This window comes from Acartia tonsa, chromosome 10 (genome assembly GCF_053477335.1).
Source record: "Acartia tonsa isolate MP-2025a chromosome 10, ASM5347733v1, whole genome shotgun sequence".
Classification (NCBI taxonomy): Eukaryota; Metazoa; Arthropoda; class Copepoda; order Calanoida; family Acartiidae; genus Acartia; species Acartia tonsa.
In genome coordinates, this window is record NC_137269.1 from 1,907,193 (window position 1) to 1,923,832 (window position 16,640).

Consider the following 16,640-nt stretch of genomic DNA (forward strand, 5'->3'; position numbering starts at 1 on the left):
AGGGCCCGTTGAATCCGAACTCGTTACCCCGTGGGCCGAGTACGCTCGGCTTACCAGAACTTGGTGTCAGCGTGTTTCAATCGAGCCTTACAGAAACTAGCCTATTCTACCTCTGATTGGACCCTTTGGCAAGTAAGGGGACAATCAGCCGCCAACTGACCCGTGAGACGGCCTTTTTAGGTCGAATTTCCATCATTTTGAACGCAATATGTGGGCCTCTGGCCTACGGCAAGCAGATTTAGCCTGCTAAAAGCGCCAGTTAAGCCGCTTTTTCCGTGTCGTGTAGGAGTAGCGCTAGGTGCGCAGCCACGGCAATCGGATAATTTAGCTCAGACGGCTACAAAACTGAGTCTAAATTGGCAAGTGTAGCTGGGACAAGCCCCAGGACACCCAGGCCAAACCTACGAGACAGACAGCTGTGTGCTGGTCTCCCTAAGAAGGCAATGTGTGGCTGCGAAGCTTCAGCACACAAGTAAGCCCTACCACTGCGACGGATAGCAGATTTTGAGCCACAGGCACGGCAGGACGGGACATTCCCTGCCGCTGCCTCCCAGGATTCGAACCCGAGGCGCTGCAGGACGGGCCATTCCCTGCCGCCATTTGTCGGGATTCGAACCAGCGGCGCTGTAGGACGGGTCATTCCCTACCGCCGTCACCCCTCTGAACCTTGCAGGACGGACATTCCCTGCTGTCAGTGCTTCCAGAATCGCACCTAGAGCTCCTAGTGATAACAACACATCATTGTGTATAAAATGTCAACCAAGTGATAAAAATAAATATAAAATTGTTGACCAAGTGATAATTAATAAGCTCTAGTGATTCGAAGCTACAGTCTAAGCCACCATGGTAAGCGATACCACCATAGCTGCGGTGCGGCCACCACCAAAGTTTCTGCCAACCCCAGCCGAACGAGAGGCCCCCTTGTCTCAAGGGCAGGACCTCCACTTCCCCTGCCATATCAGGGTGAGGTTTCCTACTCCTGACCCTGCCCAGCATGTACAGGTTGATGCCATGATTGACTCTGGCAACCGTGTACCAGGGTCTGCTGTAATTTCTGAGCACCTCATGCACGCGATGGGCGTGCAACGCATGTTGATTCCGGACAACACCCAGATCCTGACTGCTAATGAGGACGGCCAGCCCCTCCAGGTAATTGGAAAATTAAAAGAGTTATATATGGCAGTTTCACACACTCTTATACTCCATCTATACCACGTGTCTGTGGTCCGAAATCTCTCACACCCTCTGAACCTAGGAGGGTATTTTCTCAAGGAGTTCGGAACTAGGCTCTGTTTCGACATGCAACCACCTTGCTTGTGGGCGCGTGGGGAGTTTATCCCACTCCGTGGCGTCCCCATTGACCGGGAGACAGCCGAGAGAGAGCTAAGCTATGAGGGGCCTCTGCCAGGCCCCCTGCCTGAGCAGCCGCGTGTGGTTGAGAAAGGCACACACTGGGTGGACGCTGAACTCAACGCACACAAGGGAGCTAACCTGCTAGCCATGGGGTTGCCCCCAGTGCCCAAGGTGCCAAGGGAGAGCCTGCCAACAACGTTTCCTGAGATTGCCAGCCCTCCAGAACCCATCTTCTCCTCCGACACTTTTATTAACGGCCAGCCGTGTCCACCTGGCCCCCTCTACCTGGGACCTCCAGCCAGTCCACCAGCCAAGCCCGAGTCCAGACCCGTCAAGTCGCGGTCTGATGTACCCGGAGCCACACTCAGCTCTCAGGCCCCAGCCTCTCCCGGCGCCGTGCCCGTCAAGTCGCGGCCGGACGCCCACGGAGCCAAAGCTGGACCCAGCACTTTGGCCTCTCCCAGCGCCGAGCCCGTCAAATCGTGGCCGGACGCCCCCGGAGCCACGCCTGGCTCCGACACGTCAGCCTCTCCAGAAGCCGAGCCCGTCAAGTCGCGGCCGGTGGGTCCCGGAGCCAAGGCTGACCCCTCACCAGCCACGTATAGGCTAAGCGCTGTCACTCCAACTGACGGTCAACCACCCCAGCTCCGCACAGCCAAGCGGGTGGTCCTGCCTGGCCGCGGGGTTATGGCGGTCCCTGTTGAGCTAGTGGGCCATCGCACCAAGGATGCCATTCAACTAGCTGCCCCAGAACAGAGGTTTGGGGAGGACCTTGTCATTCCAGAGGGCCTGTATGCCCACAGGCCTGGCTCTGCCACTGTGTTCAGAGTACTGGTGGTCAATGAGGGGGAGGCGCCCCTCTTGCTGGATGCTGGCCTCCCAGTGGCAGGGGAGCTGGTCAAACCTGACATTTTGGAGGTCTCTGATACGCCTCCCCCGCGTCTCCACTCGTTCCAAGAACCTGCTGAGCCTATAGACATGCAAGAGTTGTGGGAGGCCCTGGAGATGGAAGACAATGAGTTCCTACGCAAGGACCCCTTGCTCAAGAAGGAGGTCTGGACTACGTTGTCAGAGTACAGGGACGTCTTCTCCAATTCTACCCCCGGCTGCACAGATGTGGTTGAATTGCAGCTGCGCCTCAAACCAGGGACCCAGCCGATCTGCCAGAGATTCAGGGATCTGAACCCGCGGCAAGAGGCTGAACTGGAGAAACAACTGGACACCTGGCTGCAGGAAGGAGTTATAGAGCCGTCGGACTCCGCCTGGAGCAGCCCCCTGGTGCCCATCAAGAAGAAGGACGGGAGCACCCGCTGGGCCGTCGACTACAGGGCCCTCAACAAGTGTCTGGAGCTGGACAGCTACCCCCTGCCTAGGATCCAGCAATTGGTGGAACGAGCTGGCGGGCACCGTGTCTACAGTGCTCTAGACGCGGTGGCTGCCTACTACACCATCCGTGTGTCTGAGGATAGCCGGCCCTGCACCGCCTTCACCACCCCCAGGGGCTTGTATCAATGGAAAAGGATGCCCTTTGGCCTGGCTACGGCACCGTCTGTCTATTCCAGGTTTATTGCAGGGGTCCTAAACCCACTAGGCACAGCCAACCTCCAGTCATACCTTGACGACGTCCTGACCTTCCATCAGGATACCTGGGCCCACCTGGCCAGGCTCCGAGAGGTCTTGGAAGCCCACCGCAGGGGAGGGATCCGCCTCAAGCCAGCCAAGACCAAGTTGTTCCGGTCCAAGGTGGATTATCTGGGTCACACCCTCAGCCGTGAGGGGATAGCCATGCAAGAGGACTATATTGACCGCATCTTGGACTGGCCAGCCCCTAGCACCCCCAAGGATTTGCTGGCGTTGCTGGGCTTCTTTGGATACTACCGCCTGTTCATCCCAGAGTATGCAGACCTCACCTACGAGATGAATCGGCAGAAGACGGCCAAGGCCCTAACCTGGACGCCTGAGATGGAAGCCCAGCTGCTGCAACTCAAGGACAAGTTCCGCCAGGCCCCCATCCGAGCGCCGCCCAGGTTTGATTTACCAGCAGTGTTCCAGCTCACCACAGATTTCAGCAGCCGCGCCATCTCTGCCATACTGAGTCAATGCCAGGAGGGCAAGGAGAGGCTGATTGCCGCCGTGGGGCGCAAGACAACCGACCCTGAAACGCGCTACCCGTCCTGGAAGGGAGAGATGGCCGCCATTATCTATGGGATCCGAAAATTCCACGGCATCTTGTCCTACCGCAGCTTCCAAATCAACACTGATTCCTCTGCCCTGCTACAGATGAAATCACTGAACACATCCACAGGGATGGTGGCCCGCTGGCAGGAGGAGCTAGCGGCCTTGGATTTTACCGTCTGCCACAGGCCTGGCACCCAGAACACCAACGCCGACGCCCTCAGCCGCCGGGAAGATGCCAACATGCCAACGGCGAGCGCCGAAGAATTAGCAGAGCAGGCTGAGTATATCCACAACCTGGGCCAGCCAGGGGAGGTCGCAGCTAGCCGGCCTCCTGCCGCCCGACTGGATTCAGCTAGAGTATTGGAAGCCCAGACACAGGACCCCCTCCTGCTCCGTGTCCGCCAATGGGTGGCTGATGGCAAGGCCCCAACCAAGGCTGAGCTGCGTGGCAAGGAACGAGACGAGCAGCAGTACGCCAGCCGCTTCTCAGCCCTGGGGCTTGACGAGCATGGCTGCCTCACCACCACTGACCAGACTCTGACAGGGGAGAGGACAAGATACCTGCTGCCCTCGGCCCTCCAGAAGGACGCGTTCTTTCTAGCCCATGGGACCCCCATGGCTGGGCACTTTGGGATGGACGCAACTATCGCCCGCGTTGCCATGCACTTCTGGTGGCCCAACCTGGCCCGTGACGTCCGCCTGATGGTACAAACCTGCCCTGAGTGTGTCCAGAAAGTTACCAAGGAGAGGCTGAAGCAGGGGATCCACGTGCCCTCCCGCCAGGGGTATCCACAGCAAGTCCTATTCATCGACCTGGTGGGGCCACTGCCAGAGACCCCAGCTGGGAACCGCTACATCCTCACCTGCCAAGATGGATTTAGCCGGTTTGTCAGCCTCTACGCCATCCCCAACAAGCGCACCCTCACGGTGGCTGAAGCCCTGTTGCACCGCCACCTGGCCACGTTCGGATGCCCCCTGAAGATCCATTCCGATAATGGAATGGAATTTACCGGCCAGGTATTCCAGGAACTGGCCTCCCGGCTCGAGATTGGCCTGACACATCCACCACCCTACAACCCGCAGTCCAACCGAGTGGAGAGGTTTCATAGGACGCTCAACACAGGCATGCGCCTGTTCCTAGACAGAGACGATAACAACTGGGAGCCCCACCTGCCTGCCATCGCCTTTGCCTACAACACCAAGGCCTGCAGATCTACTGGTGTGACCCCGTTCCTGGCCTTCTTTGGGAGAGAGGCCAAACTGCCGGTGGACATGGTGCTACGGCTGCCAGAGACCGAATATGCTTCAGTTCCAGCCAACGTCCAAGCTCTGTTGCAGCGCTACTATGCAGTTTATGATGCCATCCAGCAGAAGGAGGAGGGAGCCATCAGGAGGAGCGCGGCAGCTTACGAAGGCACGGCCAAGTATGAGGTTGGAGACTTGGTCTGGTACCTGGCCCCTCGCCTGGTGCCAGGAAAGGCAGCCAAGATTACCAAGAGATGGACTGGCCCCTGGAAAGTAGTGAGGAAAGCTACAGAAGTCCATTATGTCATTAAACCTGCCTCTCCAGTAGCCAGAATCTCAGAAGTTACCGCGCATGTAGGCCGACTGCGCAAATACACTGGAGATGTGACTGCCCACCAGATCCCAGACGACATCCAAGTTGACGTGGACGGCGACGAGGATGCCACCGAGCTGCCAGTTGGAGCGGCGGCGCCCGCAGCTAGCAACCCAGGAGAGTTCCCAGTGCACCAGCCAGCCGCAGCCGCCCCACAGCCTAGCGGCCAAGATCGTGACCCAGTGGAGGAAAACCTGCAGGAGCAGCCCAACGAACCGCCGCCGCCGCCGCCCGCTCCAGAGCCACTCAGAGATGCCATCTGGAACCCTGACTCAGACATGGAGAACCTGCCAGCCAGCAGCGAGCCTGTAGGAGAAGAGCCAGCCACTGCGATGGAAGAAGCCGCCCCAGAAGAAGAAGAAGAAGCCATGTGCCCCCTGCTGATGACAGCCATCCCCATCCGGGTCGGAGCTAGGAGGCCAAGCAACCTGAATCAAGCAGGCGCCCCCATGGAATTCTATGCGCCCTTTGCCATCACCATTCCACCCTTAGGAACCACCAGAGTCTGCCTAGGCCTCCGTGTCCAGCTACCAGCCGCGACAGAACTGATCCTGCAGACGAGGCAAAATTTCCAGCGGCGAGGCCTGGCCGTGGCCAACCCACGCCTAGAAGCCAACCAGGAGCTGACAATGCTGATCACCAACCACAGTCAGACCGAGCAACGAGTGTCCCGGGGAGCCTGTGTAGCCCGAGCTGCCCTCCATCGAGCGGTGCCCCAAGAACTGCCTGTCCGGCGCATGAGCCGGCTGTCGTATCCCCAGGTTCAAGGCCTGGTGGCTCAGGAGCCACGCAACCCTTGAAGGGGAGGTTGTGGTAATACGACACCCATACGGACAGGCCTATTACAGAGTTGCTTCGCTGTGACTTATGATAACAAACCCCCAGCACCTAATCCTATTATATCACTATCCATCTCATGACCGCTGTTAACCCCGCACCCGGCGGTCAAACTAGCCTGCCTAAATGTGGGGAGGGGACTTGAACATGCAACTATCACGAGTCCATCATGCGCTTATATAATCGGGAGGCACTACCTCCCCTTTTACCACCGCTGCCCCCACAGCCTGTCTACCGTCGGGCGCTAAGCCCTAGCGCCCCACACCCCCTTCAAACCTAACCATTGTTATATTTTTGTTGTATATATATAGTAAACATAACTTGTAAATATTATTCAGTTTAAATATATAATTCTGTATGATTGAATCCTGCTTGTTTGTTTGGTAGAATACTTAAAGGCTAGGGCCCGTTGAATCCGAACTCGTTACCCCGTGGGCCGAGTACGCTCGGCTTACCAGAGTTTATCTATGTTAAATCATATGTAAACCTTTTCCTGCACGATACAACTGCTTGCTTCCACTTTACTTATTTTTATATCTCTAATTTCTAATGTTTAGCGTATAATTTGAAAGAGATTTGCTCCTAGTGGACTTATTCTTCCTAGTTTTTTTTATTTTTTTATTATTTATTTATATTTCAGAGGTGGCCATATTTCATCAGCTATAGATAACTTGTCATGGCTGGATCTAGGAAAATTGTTTAATTACAGCCTTATAGATTCTCCTTTCCTCTCAGAAGATCCGGTAATTTTTACTTTTATATTATGCAAAATGACCAAAGATGACCAATTTATTCCCAAATAAAGATGACAACATCCATAAAAGCGAAGCTCTAAAATAAGAAGTAAGAACAAACGACCAATAACTCTTGTAAAGTGCATGTCAGATCTTTTTTAGCAGAACATTATTTTGTAAGTCTAAAATATTTTCCATAAATTTGTTGCAGAACATACTTTCATTTTTAGGATTTGATTATTGAGATGCCTCGCTTATAATATTGTACTTTGTTGTCCTAGGAATCATTATTTCATGAATCAGATGAATAGGATAATTAAATCATACAAAAAGCTGTTATCCAATAAGTTAAAAAACAGCATGTTTTAAATGGACGTACGGACTTTCTTGTGAAGATAATAGAGTTACTGCGCTTTCTAAGTCTTATCTGCTATAAAAATCTTCATGCAAAGTTTGATATCGATAGGACAATTCTAACATGTCTAAATCAACGCCCTACCTAATTTATAGAAAAGCCCTGCTTTTAATATATTGAAACTAGCATTTTTTGCAACAAAGATAATGCAGAACTCATTTTATCTGACTTTCATGAAATGTGACTTTTGTTATTTGCTTGCATATATATTACAACTAAATATCATTTTAGGGAAATGAGTTATTAACATCTTTTATTTTTTAGGAATTTGATGATGAATTATGGAGAAACTTCATAACCCCTGTGGATGGTAATGTGAGTGAGAAATGTCAAAAGGATTCTCTCAAATACATTGAAATTCTTAACTCAGTAAGTTCAGCCAAAAATTTCTAAATATTTAAAGATGTTGATAATATAGAAAAATCACAAAATAAAAGGACATGTAAATAGGATTAGTCTATAAAGTTTTGATCTACTATATTTCTTTTTAATAACTATCTTTCTTAAAAATAATAATTCAACAAGGATGACAACATAAAAATGTAACAAAGCACCAAAAATTTTATGGTTGGACAAACAAACTAAGACAAGTATAGGACAGAGATCTTACCAAAATAAAAGTACAAAAACAGAAAATAACAAAACCTTAATATATGAATACTCTTTGATACACCAAGTAATATATTTACTGGTTTCTTATTGACCTAGGCATTTTTTTTACATTTAGCCATGTAGCTGCTAAGCTTTAGCAGCTGAAAATTATATGCTTCTTGTTTTTTCCCTTTTTTACAAAAAAAATGGGGTATAGTCCTTTTTACGACATCCCTCCATAAGGAGCGATTCTTCGTATTTTTCACAGTAGCTTTTCCTATTTCTAGCCCCTGCGGGGGGCTCTAACCCTGCGGGGCCAATTACCTAACCCTGTGGGGCAATCACCTAACACAATATAACCTAACCTAACCTAAAATAACCTATAAAAAGCCATTTTAAAAATACGAAGAATCGCTCCTTATGGAGGGATGTCGTGGAAAGGACTATACCCAAAAAATGAACATTTTACTATTAATAGCTTCACTATGATAAAAATAAAATATGAAATCATTTAGCCAACTGCACTGCCAAGTGGAAATGGTTGGGCCTACAAAATGTTTGATGCTTCTGCTAAAATTCCCCCAAGTTCACTACTACAGGTATTACTCCAACAATATTTAAAACAAGGATGATATCATCTTAAAGTCGCTAAGTACAGATCCTTATATAAAAGTAATAAGAAGTATGTAAGACACCTTCATTCATTGCTTCTTCACAAAAGGGGTGGGGGGGGGGGGTAATGCAACCTTTTCGTAATCAAAAAGTTGATTACTACGTTTGTTCGATTTAGAGAAAGGTAGGTCTACCAAGAATTACTCATGCAAAATTTCAGATGGAAATTCGAATTCTAAGTGCCATTTACACATAGATTAAGAGATGGTTGCATTAAAAAAAAACCTTATTGGTAAAATTAATCCTCACCAAACCTGTATATCTTTAATAGCAGCCAAAGAAATTATGATAGTTTTAGATTAGCTCTCCTAATATAGAAAAGTTTTTATATTTTCAAATAAAAGTTTGTGTGCCCTTCTGGCTTGTAGCTTAAGATCTTACTAAACGCTGCACCAACATGGTTTTCCATTAGGGTTGGGCCGGATACTTTTTTGGCCGGATACCGGATACCGGATATCCGGCTGATTTCAAATGCCGGATATCCGGCCAACGCCGGATATCCGGCAAATATCCGGTTATCTTGCCAAATTACCGGATATCCGGCCGGATAAACGGCCAAATTACCAGATATTAAAGTAGTAAAAAAAAATTTCATCAGAAATCTTATATAAATTTACATAAAGTTAAACTTATTCAGAAAAAATATTCTTCTAGCTTCAATAATAAGAAAATTATAGCCATTTAAGATTTCAAAAAGCAGATATTCTTGGTGTAGAGTATAAAAAATTATAGAGCCGGATATCCAGCCGGATAGTTTCAATTTCCGGTATCCGGCCGGATATTGAAAATGGCCGGATATCCGGCCACACCGGATATCCGGCCCAACCCTAGTTTTCCTTTATATTGAAGCTTATTAAAGGTCCAGGGAAGGTTTACAATTATTTGGGGTAATGTATCCCCACCTTCCCAAGTTAAATTACCCCTGGAAATTTTTTTTTAAAACTAAAATGGAAAGTGGAGGGTCAACTTACTCCCCCCCCCCTCACATTTGTGAAGTGATATAGAGGCCTCTAGGGGTGTAGTTAATAGTATCTTTAAGAAGTACTAAAATTTATCATCATTTTTTAGGGACATGTGAAGAAAGTTGGTGCATTTGAATCTTGTTTAGAGGTATTTTTATTTTCACATATTGAATATTTTAAAAATTTGTATTTTGATTTAATAGATATGGACTCTACAAAGTACTCATGTGAGCACTAATAACCTTTCTCATCCCCCCCCCCCCCCCACACACACTTTTTACTTTAGGTCTGGTTACCTTTAAAGGATACTAGGTAATTCCAAAAGGCTAAGGTATTGGCTAAAAAACTTTACATCCCAATTTTTTCAATTTATTAAAAAATAAGGAGCTGGGGAGGTATTCTGTGCTCAACCAGCACATTGTGTGAATACACTTGAATATTTCTAGTTTTAATTTTTATCCAGCTATTGTTTTAATTAAGGTTGCTGCTGAAACCTTTAAAGGAAAGCACTGCATGGTTACTCTAGCTCCTACAAGTAAGTTTTAAATTATAAATGTTTCTAAAAAGAATGATTCAGTTGTTAGTAGATTTAGAAACAACATCTGTTAAAGCTCACAAGACTGAAAACAGACAAACAAGCAAAGGAATGAAAAGAATCATAATACAAATATAAGTAAATATTGTGTTTCATGGATTAGTAATATCAGGGAGTAAGGGAGAGGGCAATGGGCAATCAATTTAATTTAAGAGTTTTTGCTGAAAGGCAATGAAAACCAGATTTATCCAGAAAATTTGAAGAAAATAGTAAAGCATTCATGGTAAACTAATTTAGAAAAAAACATTTAATTGAAAATTAGGTTACCAGTACATCACAATGTAGTAAACATTCTGTAATTAATCACAAGAAAAATCGTCCTTTGAACTTATTTATCTCTTCTTCTATATTATTAACTGCCACCTAAATTTAAGACAACACAGTAGGGTTCTTAAATTGTTTATTACACATATATCACAGTAGAGTTTCTTTAAAAAATATTTGTTATAACCAGCCTGAATAATTTTATTCAATATAATTTTTTTGTCCCCTAAAAATTGTGTTAATTATTTTTATTGAATTTTGTCTGCTAGGATCATAACAAATTCAGCGGCAAATGCGTGCTAGTTTCCAAAGTCCCCAAACTTGTGCTATATCCTTCATGAACACTTTGGGCAGGTACCCAAGGTTTGAGACCCCTTATAATTAAATAATTAATCCGCTGTCCCCTCTCTTACTCCTTAAGTGATATACATATTTTAATAGATGCATTTAAACTTATTATATCTCACTTTTATATAGAGAAGTAAAGAGCTGGTTACCAAATAGTGGGGAAAATATCTTTCCCTAAATTTGCTATCAGAGGTAAAAAGGAAGGGAAATCATTTTTTAATTTGGCCGATTCCTTTTTAAACTGTATTTTAAGCATTTTTGAAAGGGATATCAAAAAACATACTGCAGAGTTAAAAAAAAGAATAATGTCTCACATAAATTTTTATTTGAATTTAAGATTTTAATTTTTTTTGTTAAATGGATAAATTTTGCTAAATTTCATTTTTGGAAAAAATTCTTAGCTTTATGATTTATAACTACTGTACTAGTAACTAGTATAATTAAAATTAGGTCTTTTGATTTCATCTATCAAAATTCATTAAAAAGTAATACTTAGGAATATGTCAATGAATTAACATAAAAGTGTTAAGTAATTAGGTACCTATTTAAAACACATAAAAGTCGGCTGTAGAGGGTTAAATTTGTAAAATGAATATAAATGTATTAAGCAATACAACATACTTATTTTTATCACATATACAAATATAATTTCAAACAAGATTATTCAAACTTATTTTTAAATTTTTTTTGTGAAGTATGTAACTTTGATGTGTATAGTTATGATATAAAATAAAATTATTCAAATCTTTTTTTAAAATATTTTTATAAAGTATGCAAACTTAATGTGTAAAGTTTTCATTCATTACATCTTAATTAGAAATATCTTATTTAATTACATTGGAAATAAGTCACTTTATGAAAACACTCTTCTAGAGCCCCCCCCCCCCCCAAGACAGAGACAGAGGGATTCTAAGCTTCATAGTACATGTTTGGCATGTTTAAAAATAGTTTTTAGCCAGGCAAAGCGTTTTAAAAATAGATAAAGACTCTGTATTACTACTTTCTTAATCGGAATAAAATTAGAAAATCAAAAGATGAGTAAATTAACACTTACACTTCCAAAACAATATATTAAATCAGAAGAGTCAGACCAATTTAAACAACTTTATTATTTATTTTAGCTTATGATTTTGAAGACAATGGTGATGAAGCTGCTGCGCCACCAGTAACTCCTTCAAGAGGTTTCCTGCTCTTCATGAATGTTGCCTTTGGTAGATGTATTCCAGATTCATGCAGTGAGCAGGATCTCTCTGCTAGTATGAGTTACTTCATGCAAAAATTAACTGGTTTTGATACAACTTTATATGTAAGCAGCTGCCATTCACAAGATGAGGAAATTCCTTATACAGCAGGTGAATGGAGCTTCATCAGTGTCTGTGTGCTCTTTGGAATACTTATATTTACAGGAACTATGATTGATATTTCTATCAAGTATCTTAAAGCTGGATTCTTTAACAAAAGGCTTGTTCAAATCTTTCAAGGATTTTCTTTCTACAGAAATACACTCAAGATATTTGCTACTGATGTGAGAAAAGACTCCCTGACAAGTATTAATGGAATAAGATTCCTCTCTATGACATGGGTTCTGTTTGGGCATGCATTTGGTGCATTTACTAATCAAATTCCAACTACTAATGGAATGGTGATGTATGACAAGGATGGGCCAATTTGGGGTAGTTTAGCTTTTCAAGCCATGGAACAAGCTTACCCCTCTGTAGATACTTTCTTTATGATTGGTGCCTGTGTTCTAACTTATTCAACACTGAAACAGCTGGATAAACAAAAAGGAGGAAACTTTAAGTTTTGGATCATGTTCTATGTACATAGATATCTGAGGCTTACAGCTGTCTATGCAATGGTAATCTTTTTTACAGCAACCTTGTGGAAACACTTTGCAACAGGCCCTCAATCAACATATGTTGATTATGATGTCAGTAGCTGCCAGAAGTCATGGTGGATAAATTTATTGTATGTTAACAATTTCCAGCTTCAGTGGCATGAATATTCATCTCACTACTGCATTGGGCAGGGATGGTACTTGGCAAATGATATGCAATTCTTCATTATCTCTCCCATCTTTATTGTTGCCTTGTGGTACAACAAGTTGATTGGCATGGTTGTTTGTGCTGCTGGAGTCATAGTATCAACAGTGGTTCCTACCTGGTTGGCATATGCAAATGATTATCCCATTTCATTTTCTTACATGGGTGCCAACTTTGATTTTTTCATTAATTTCTATGTTATACCTTGGTGTAGGTTCCAGCCATACATAGTTGGAATAATTCTTGGTTATGTTTTGCATAGAATGAGAGATCAACCAAAGCTCAAGTTAAATCCCTACTTTAGCATCTGGATTTGGGGAATAACAGGTGCTATTGGAGCGTCTGTTATATATGGTTTATATCCATATGCTGCTGACTATGTAGACATAGGAATACTGGATCCAACATATGAAGTAGCTCCCAGAACACTGAGTGCCTTTTACAATGGATTTCACCGTCTTGCATGGAGTGTGTGTGTTGCCTGGGTTGTATTAGCATGCACCAAAGGAGCTGGTGGAACAATCAACTCAATTCTATCCTGGCCATGTTGGATTCCTCTGGCAAATCTAAGCTATTGTATCTACCTTGTTCATCTATCTGTCATAAACTACATGGCGTCACTGTTTACATTCTCTGTCACCTACACCCACATCCTTGGAGTTTATTTTGTGCTTGGTATATTGTGCTTCTCAATTTTTGTGGCATTCATTTTTGCTGTCATATTTGAGCTCCCCATTGCTCATCTTGAAAGATTGGCTTTTGCTTCAATTGGAATAGGATCTTTCCCTGAAGTTAAGAAAGATTAAGCCAAATTGTAATAGCTGATAACTGTAAAAATGTAATCATTAAGCTGTAATATTTGCTTGTATTTATCCTACATTGTAATAAACTTATTTTTTTGTCAACTTTATCAAAAGCTTTAAAAAATTACTTGGAACTGGAAATATTTTTAAAAAATCGTATTTTGAAAATGAAGATTAAAGTTTTAGAGTATTTACAAGATTGTATGGTGAACAAAATTGCAGTCACATATGGTTAACCATGGGTTTGTATTAAAAATCTTTTACAAAAAGAAAGGGAGGATAACATTTTTACTTAAAATTTAAAGTAGAAATCTTCAGCAAGGTCTAGTCCTGTGAAAATTTAGGGTTTAAGAGTTTTAATCTTTTGAAAGAATGTTTATTCTTTTCAAAAAATCTTTTTAAAAAATTGAAAAAAGTCAGTGTGATGGATTAAAACACATATCTTTTTCATTATGCTTGCTGTTGCACGGTATAAATGATTTTTTGTCTAATATTTTGAAAGTAAAATCTTTTTGATATCTATTATATAGTTCCTATCTCTGTGAGTCATATTTAGAGAGGACTATTATGGTCAGCTGAAAGCATTTTTTGTTAATGTTGTTTGCAATTCTGATACTTTCGTCATTACACAAAATTATTCCTAGAGATCTTTAAAAAATAATTATAACAAAAGAATTTCTTTCAAAGACTAGATAAAAATTTGTTTTAACATATGAGATGTTTTAAGACACCAAACTCACATTTATTGCAAAAAATGTAGTTTTCTTAGCTTTTAACCCATTCTCTTGAACAAACATAGTAAAAAATACATTTTATGAAGCATAAAAATAAAATTTATATCATTATTCTATTAAAATTATTTAATCTAAATTTTTTTCTCTTTAAAGAGACTGTGAACAAAAAATGTCTCATCAGATTATGAAAACTTCATTTCATTCATATAATCTCAAAGATAGGGCAAAACACGCCCTCATTTTCGCTGATTTTTACTAAATCCAACATTGGAAGAAATTTTTCAGAGTATATAGATGTGCAATTTATTGTCTTTAACTCCGTCTATAGATAAAACTAAACTTTTTGACATAGTTCTCTATTTTTCTTAACGGCTAAGTCTGATTTTAACATAATCCTTGCCTTTAATCAATGTATAGTTACTTACAAATTGATAAAATAAGCAATGTTTTTTATTTGATATCAGATACAACAACAAAGCTAAAAACAGGTTTATTTATTAGTAACCAAGCAACTTCAGTTGGCCCATTTCGAACCCAGTAATAGTGTCGGGCTGATTATGACGTAAAAAAAAATTAGCCAATGAGAGGCCATTATTGACCAATGGTACAATTTATAGTGGCCTCTCATTGGCTAATTATTTTTTTTACGTCATAATCAGTTCGACACTTTTTCTGGGTTCACCACTGAATCTAATCATTCAGTTTTTAATTTTAGGGGGGCTTTATTTTGGTACCAAGATGGGTTTGACTTACTTTCTTCGAAGCTATTTTTCTCCCTCTCCTATTCAAGAAATCCCTAAATCATTAGGGCGTATCCACCAGTAAAAATAAAAATGTAACAAAACATGCATATTTGGTTTGTTCATTGTTTGTGTGTTTATAATGTACACATACATATAACATATATATACAGTAAGACCCACGAAAAAGTATTTTTTAGGTTGTACAGCCTATATTTCCTAAAATATTATCAAAAGTTGTATATATTCTTCTTCTCTATACATTTCCACATATGACTATATAAAAATTGAAAGTTTACCTTCATTAACAACAGAGATTTTTAGAGCTAAAGTTTTGAAAAAGTGATTGAGCAAAAAGTAACTTTTATCATTAAACGTCTTTTTAGCAAAATAAAAAAATAATACCTTTATTTTTGTTACCAAGAGAAATATTATACAATAGTGTAGTAAAAAATTCTTCATTGTCTTGTGTAAAATTGTATAGAGAACATGAGCATATGCTGCTTTTGATGATACATTAAGAAATAAAGGCTGTACACCCTAAAAAGCACTTTTCGTGGGTCATACTGTATGTATAGATCTTACTTAATCTTCCAGTAATTGGACATACCAACTTAGATGTATGTACTCTCTGTCTATCTATCTATTTATCTAGTTTCTGGTGTCACAGGGATGAAATAAATATAAAAAAAGGAATTTTTTTAGATAATCATTTTCTATCATAAATTATCATCATTTTTAGATATGAAAATTAAAAAGATACACAAAAAAATTTACAAACATATTCCTAAAATATTAGTGTAAAGTATGATATTCGATAGTTTCAAGTTTTTCTAAAACAAGGATGAAAACATACACAAGCTTAAAAAATTTATGAATAACAAACAAAGTTGAGTGAAGAGCAGATGAAACCTTTACAAATAAAGCATTTGTAGCATGATAGCAAGACCATTAAATAAAAAAATCTGCTTTTTATCTTTAATATGAGCAGAGAATTCACGTTTCTCAAAAAATGTTTTAGACATGCATTGACTACAGGTTCATATCTTTTTATTTAAAATCATTTCTCGTATTCATTCGAAACCGGTGGATAGGAACCGGTTCTCATCCATACGAAAATTCTATGTCTAGTATTGTATTATAACCAGCTTTCTACAAATAAAAAAATGTACAATCATAAGATTAAAACCAGTTTTTTTTGGCCTGTGCCTTCGGCACCTCGGGGCTAAAAAAATAAGTTTAATCTTATAATTGTACATTCTATATCCGCAGAAAGCTGTTTATAATACGATGCAAGAAATAACTATTCCCATTCTTGAATAGAAATAAAATATGTGAATATCTGTTTCCCCCTGGGGAGATATGCAGCTTTATCTATTAATCTTGCAGTGTAAAAGAATGCCTACTCTCATTTCTCAGAGAAAGACAGATAAATTCAGGGATCTTAAGGGATAGGACATTGGACATCATGTTGATGTACATTTTATGTAGGATATCTGGATATCTAGCTGATATTTACTGCCGGATATCCAGTTATCCGGCCGGATATCCGGTAATTTGCCTGATATGGAGCGTTGGCCAGATATCCGGCCGGATACCGGATATTGAAACTATCCGGATACCGGATATTGAAACTATCCGGCCCAACCCTAATTTTATGTACAAAATAATACCCTCTGAACAAGTTGGACACTAATAGTTTGAACCAACCAATCCAGATTGAAATAAAAGTACCCAAAATTTTCAGCAAGTGA

The 16,640-nt window shown here is 41.7% G+C and overlaps 1 protein-coding gene across 1 annotated transcript; it reads left to right on the forward strand.

Moving 5' to 3' along the window:
* The first annotated feature begins 252 nt into the window (after positions 1 to 252).
* On the forward strand, positions 253 to 13,553 carry LOC145330376 (uncharacterized). Its single transcript, XM_080175014.1, has 8 exons — positions 253 to 3,735; positions 6,445 to 6,467; positions 6,627 to 6,729; positions 7,400 to 7,504; positions 8,242 to 8,325; positions 9,467 to 9,508; positions 9,841 to 9,895; positions 11,689 to 13,553. Exons 1-8 carry the CDS (start codon positions 844 to 846, stop codon positions 13,413 to 13,415), a joined length of 5,031 nt encoding a protein of 1,676 aa, XP_080031140.1. The 5' UTR covers positions 253 to 843; the 3' UTR covers positions 13,416 to 13,553.
* Positions 13,554 to 16,640: the final 3,087 nt, after the last annotated feature.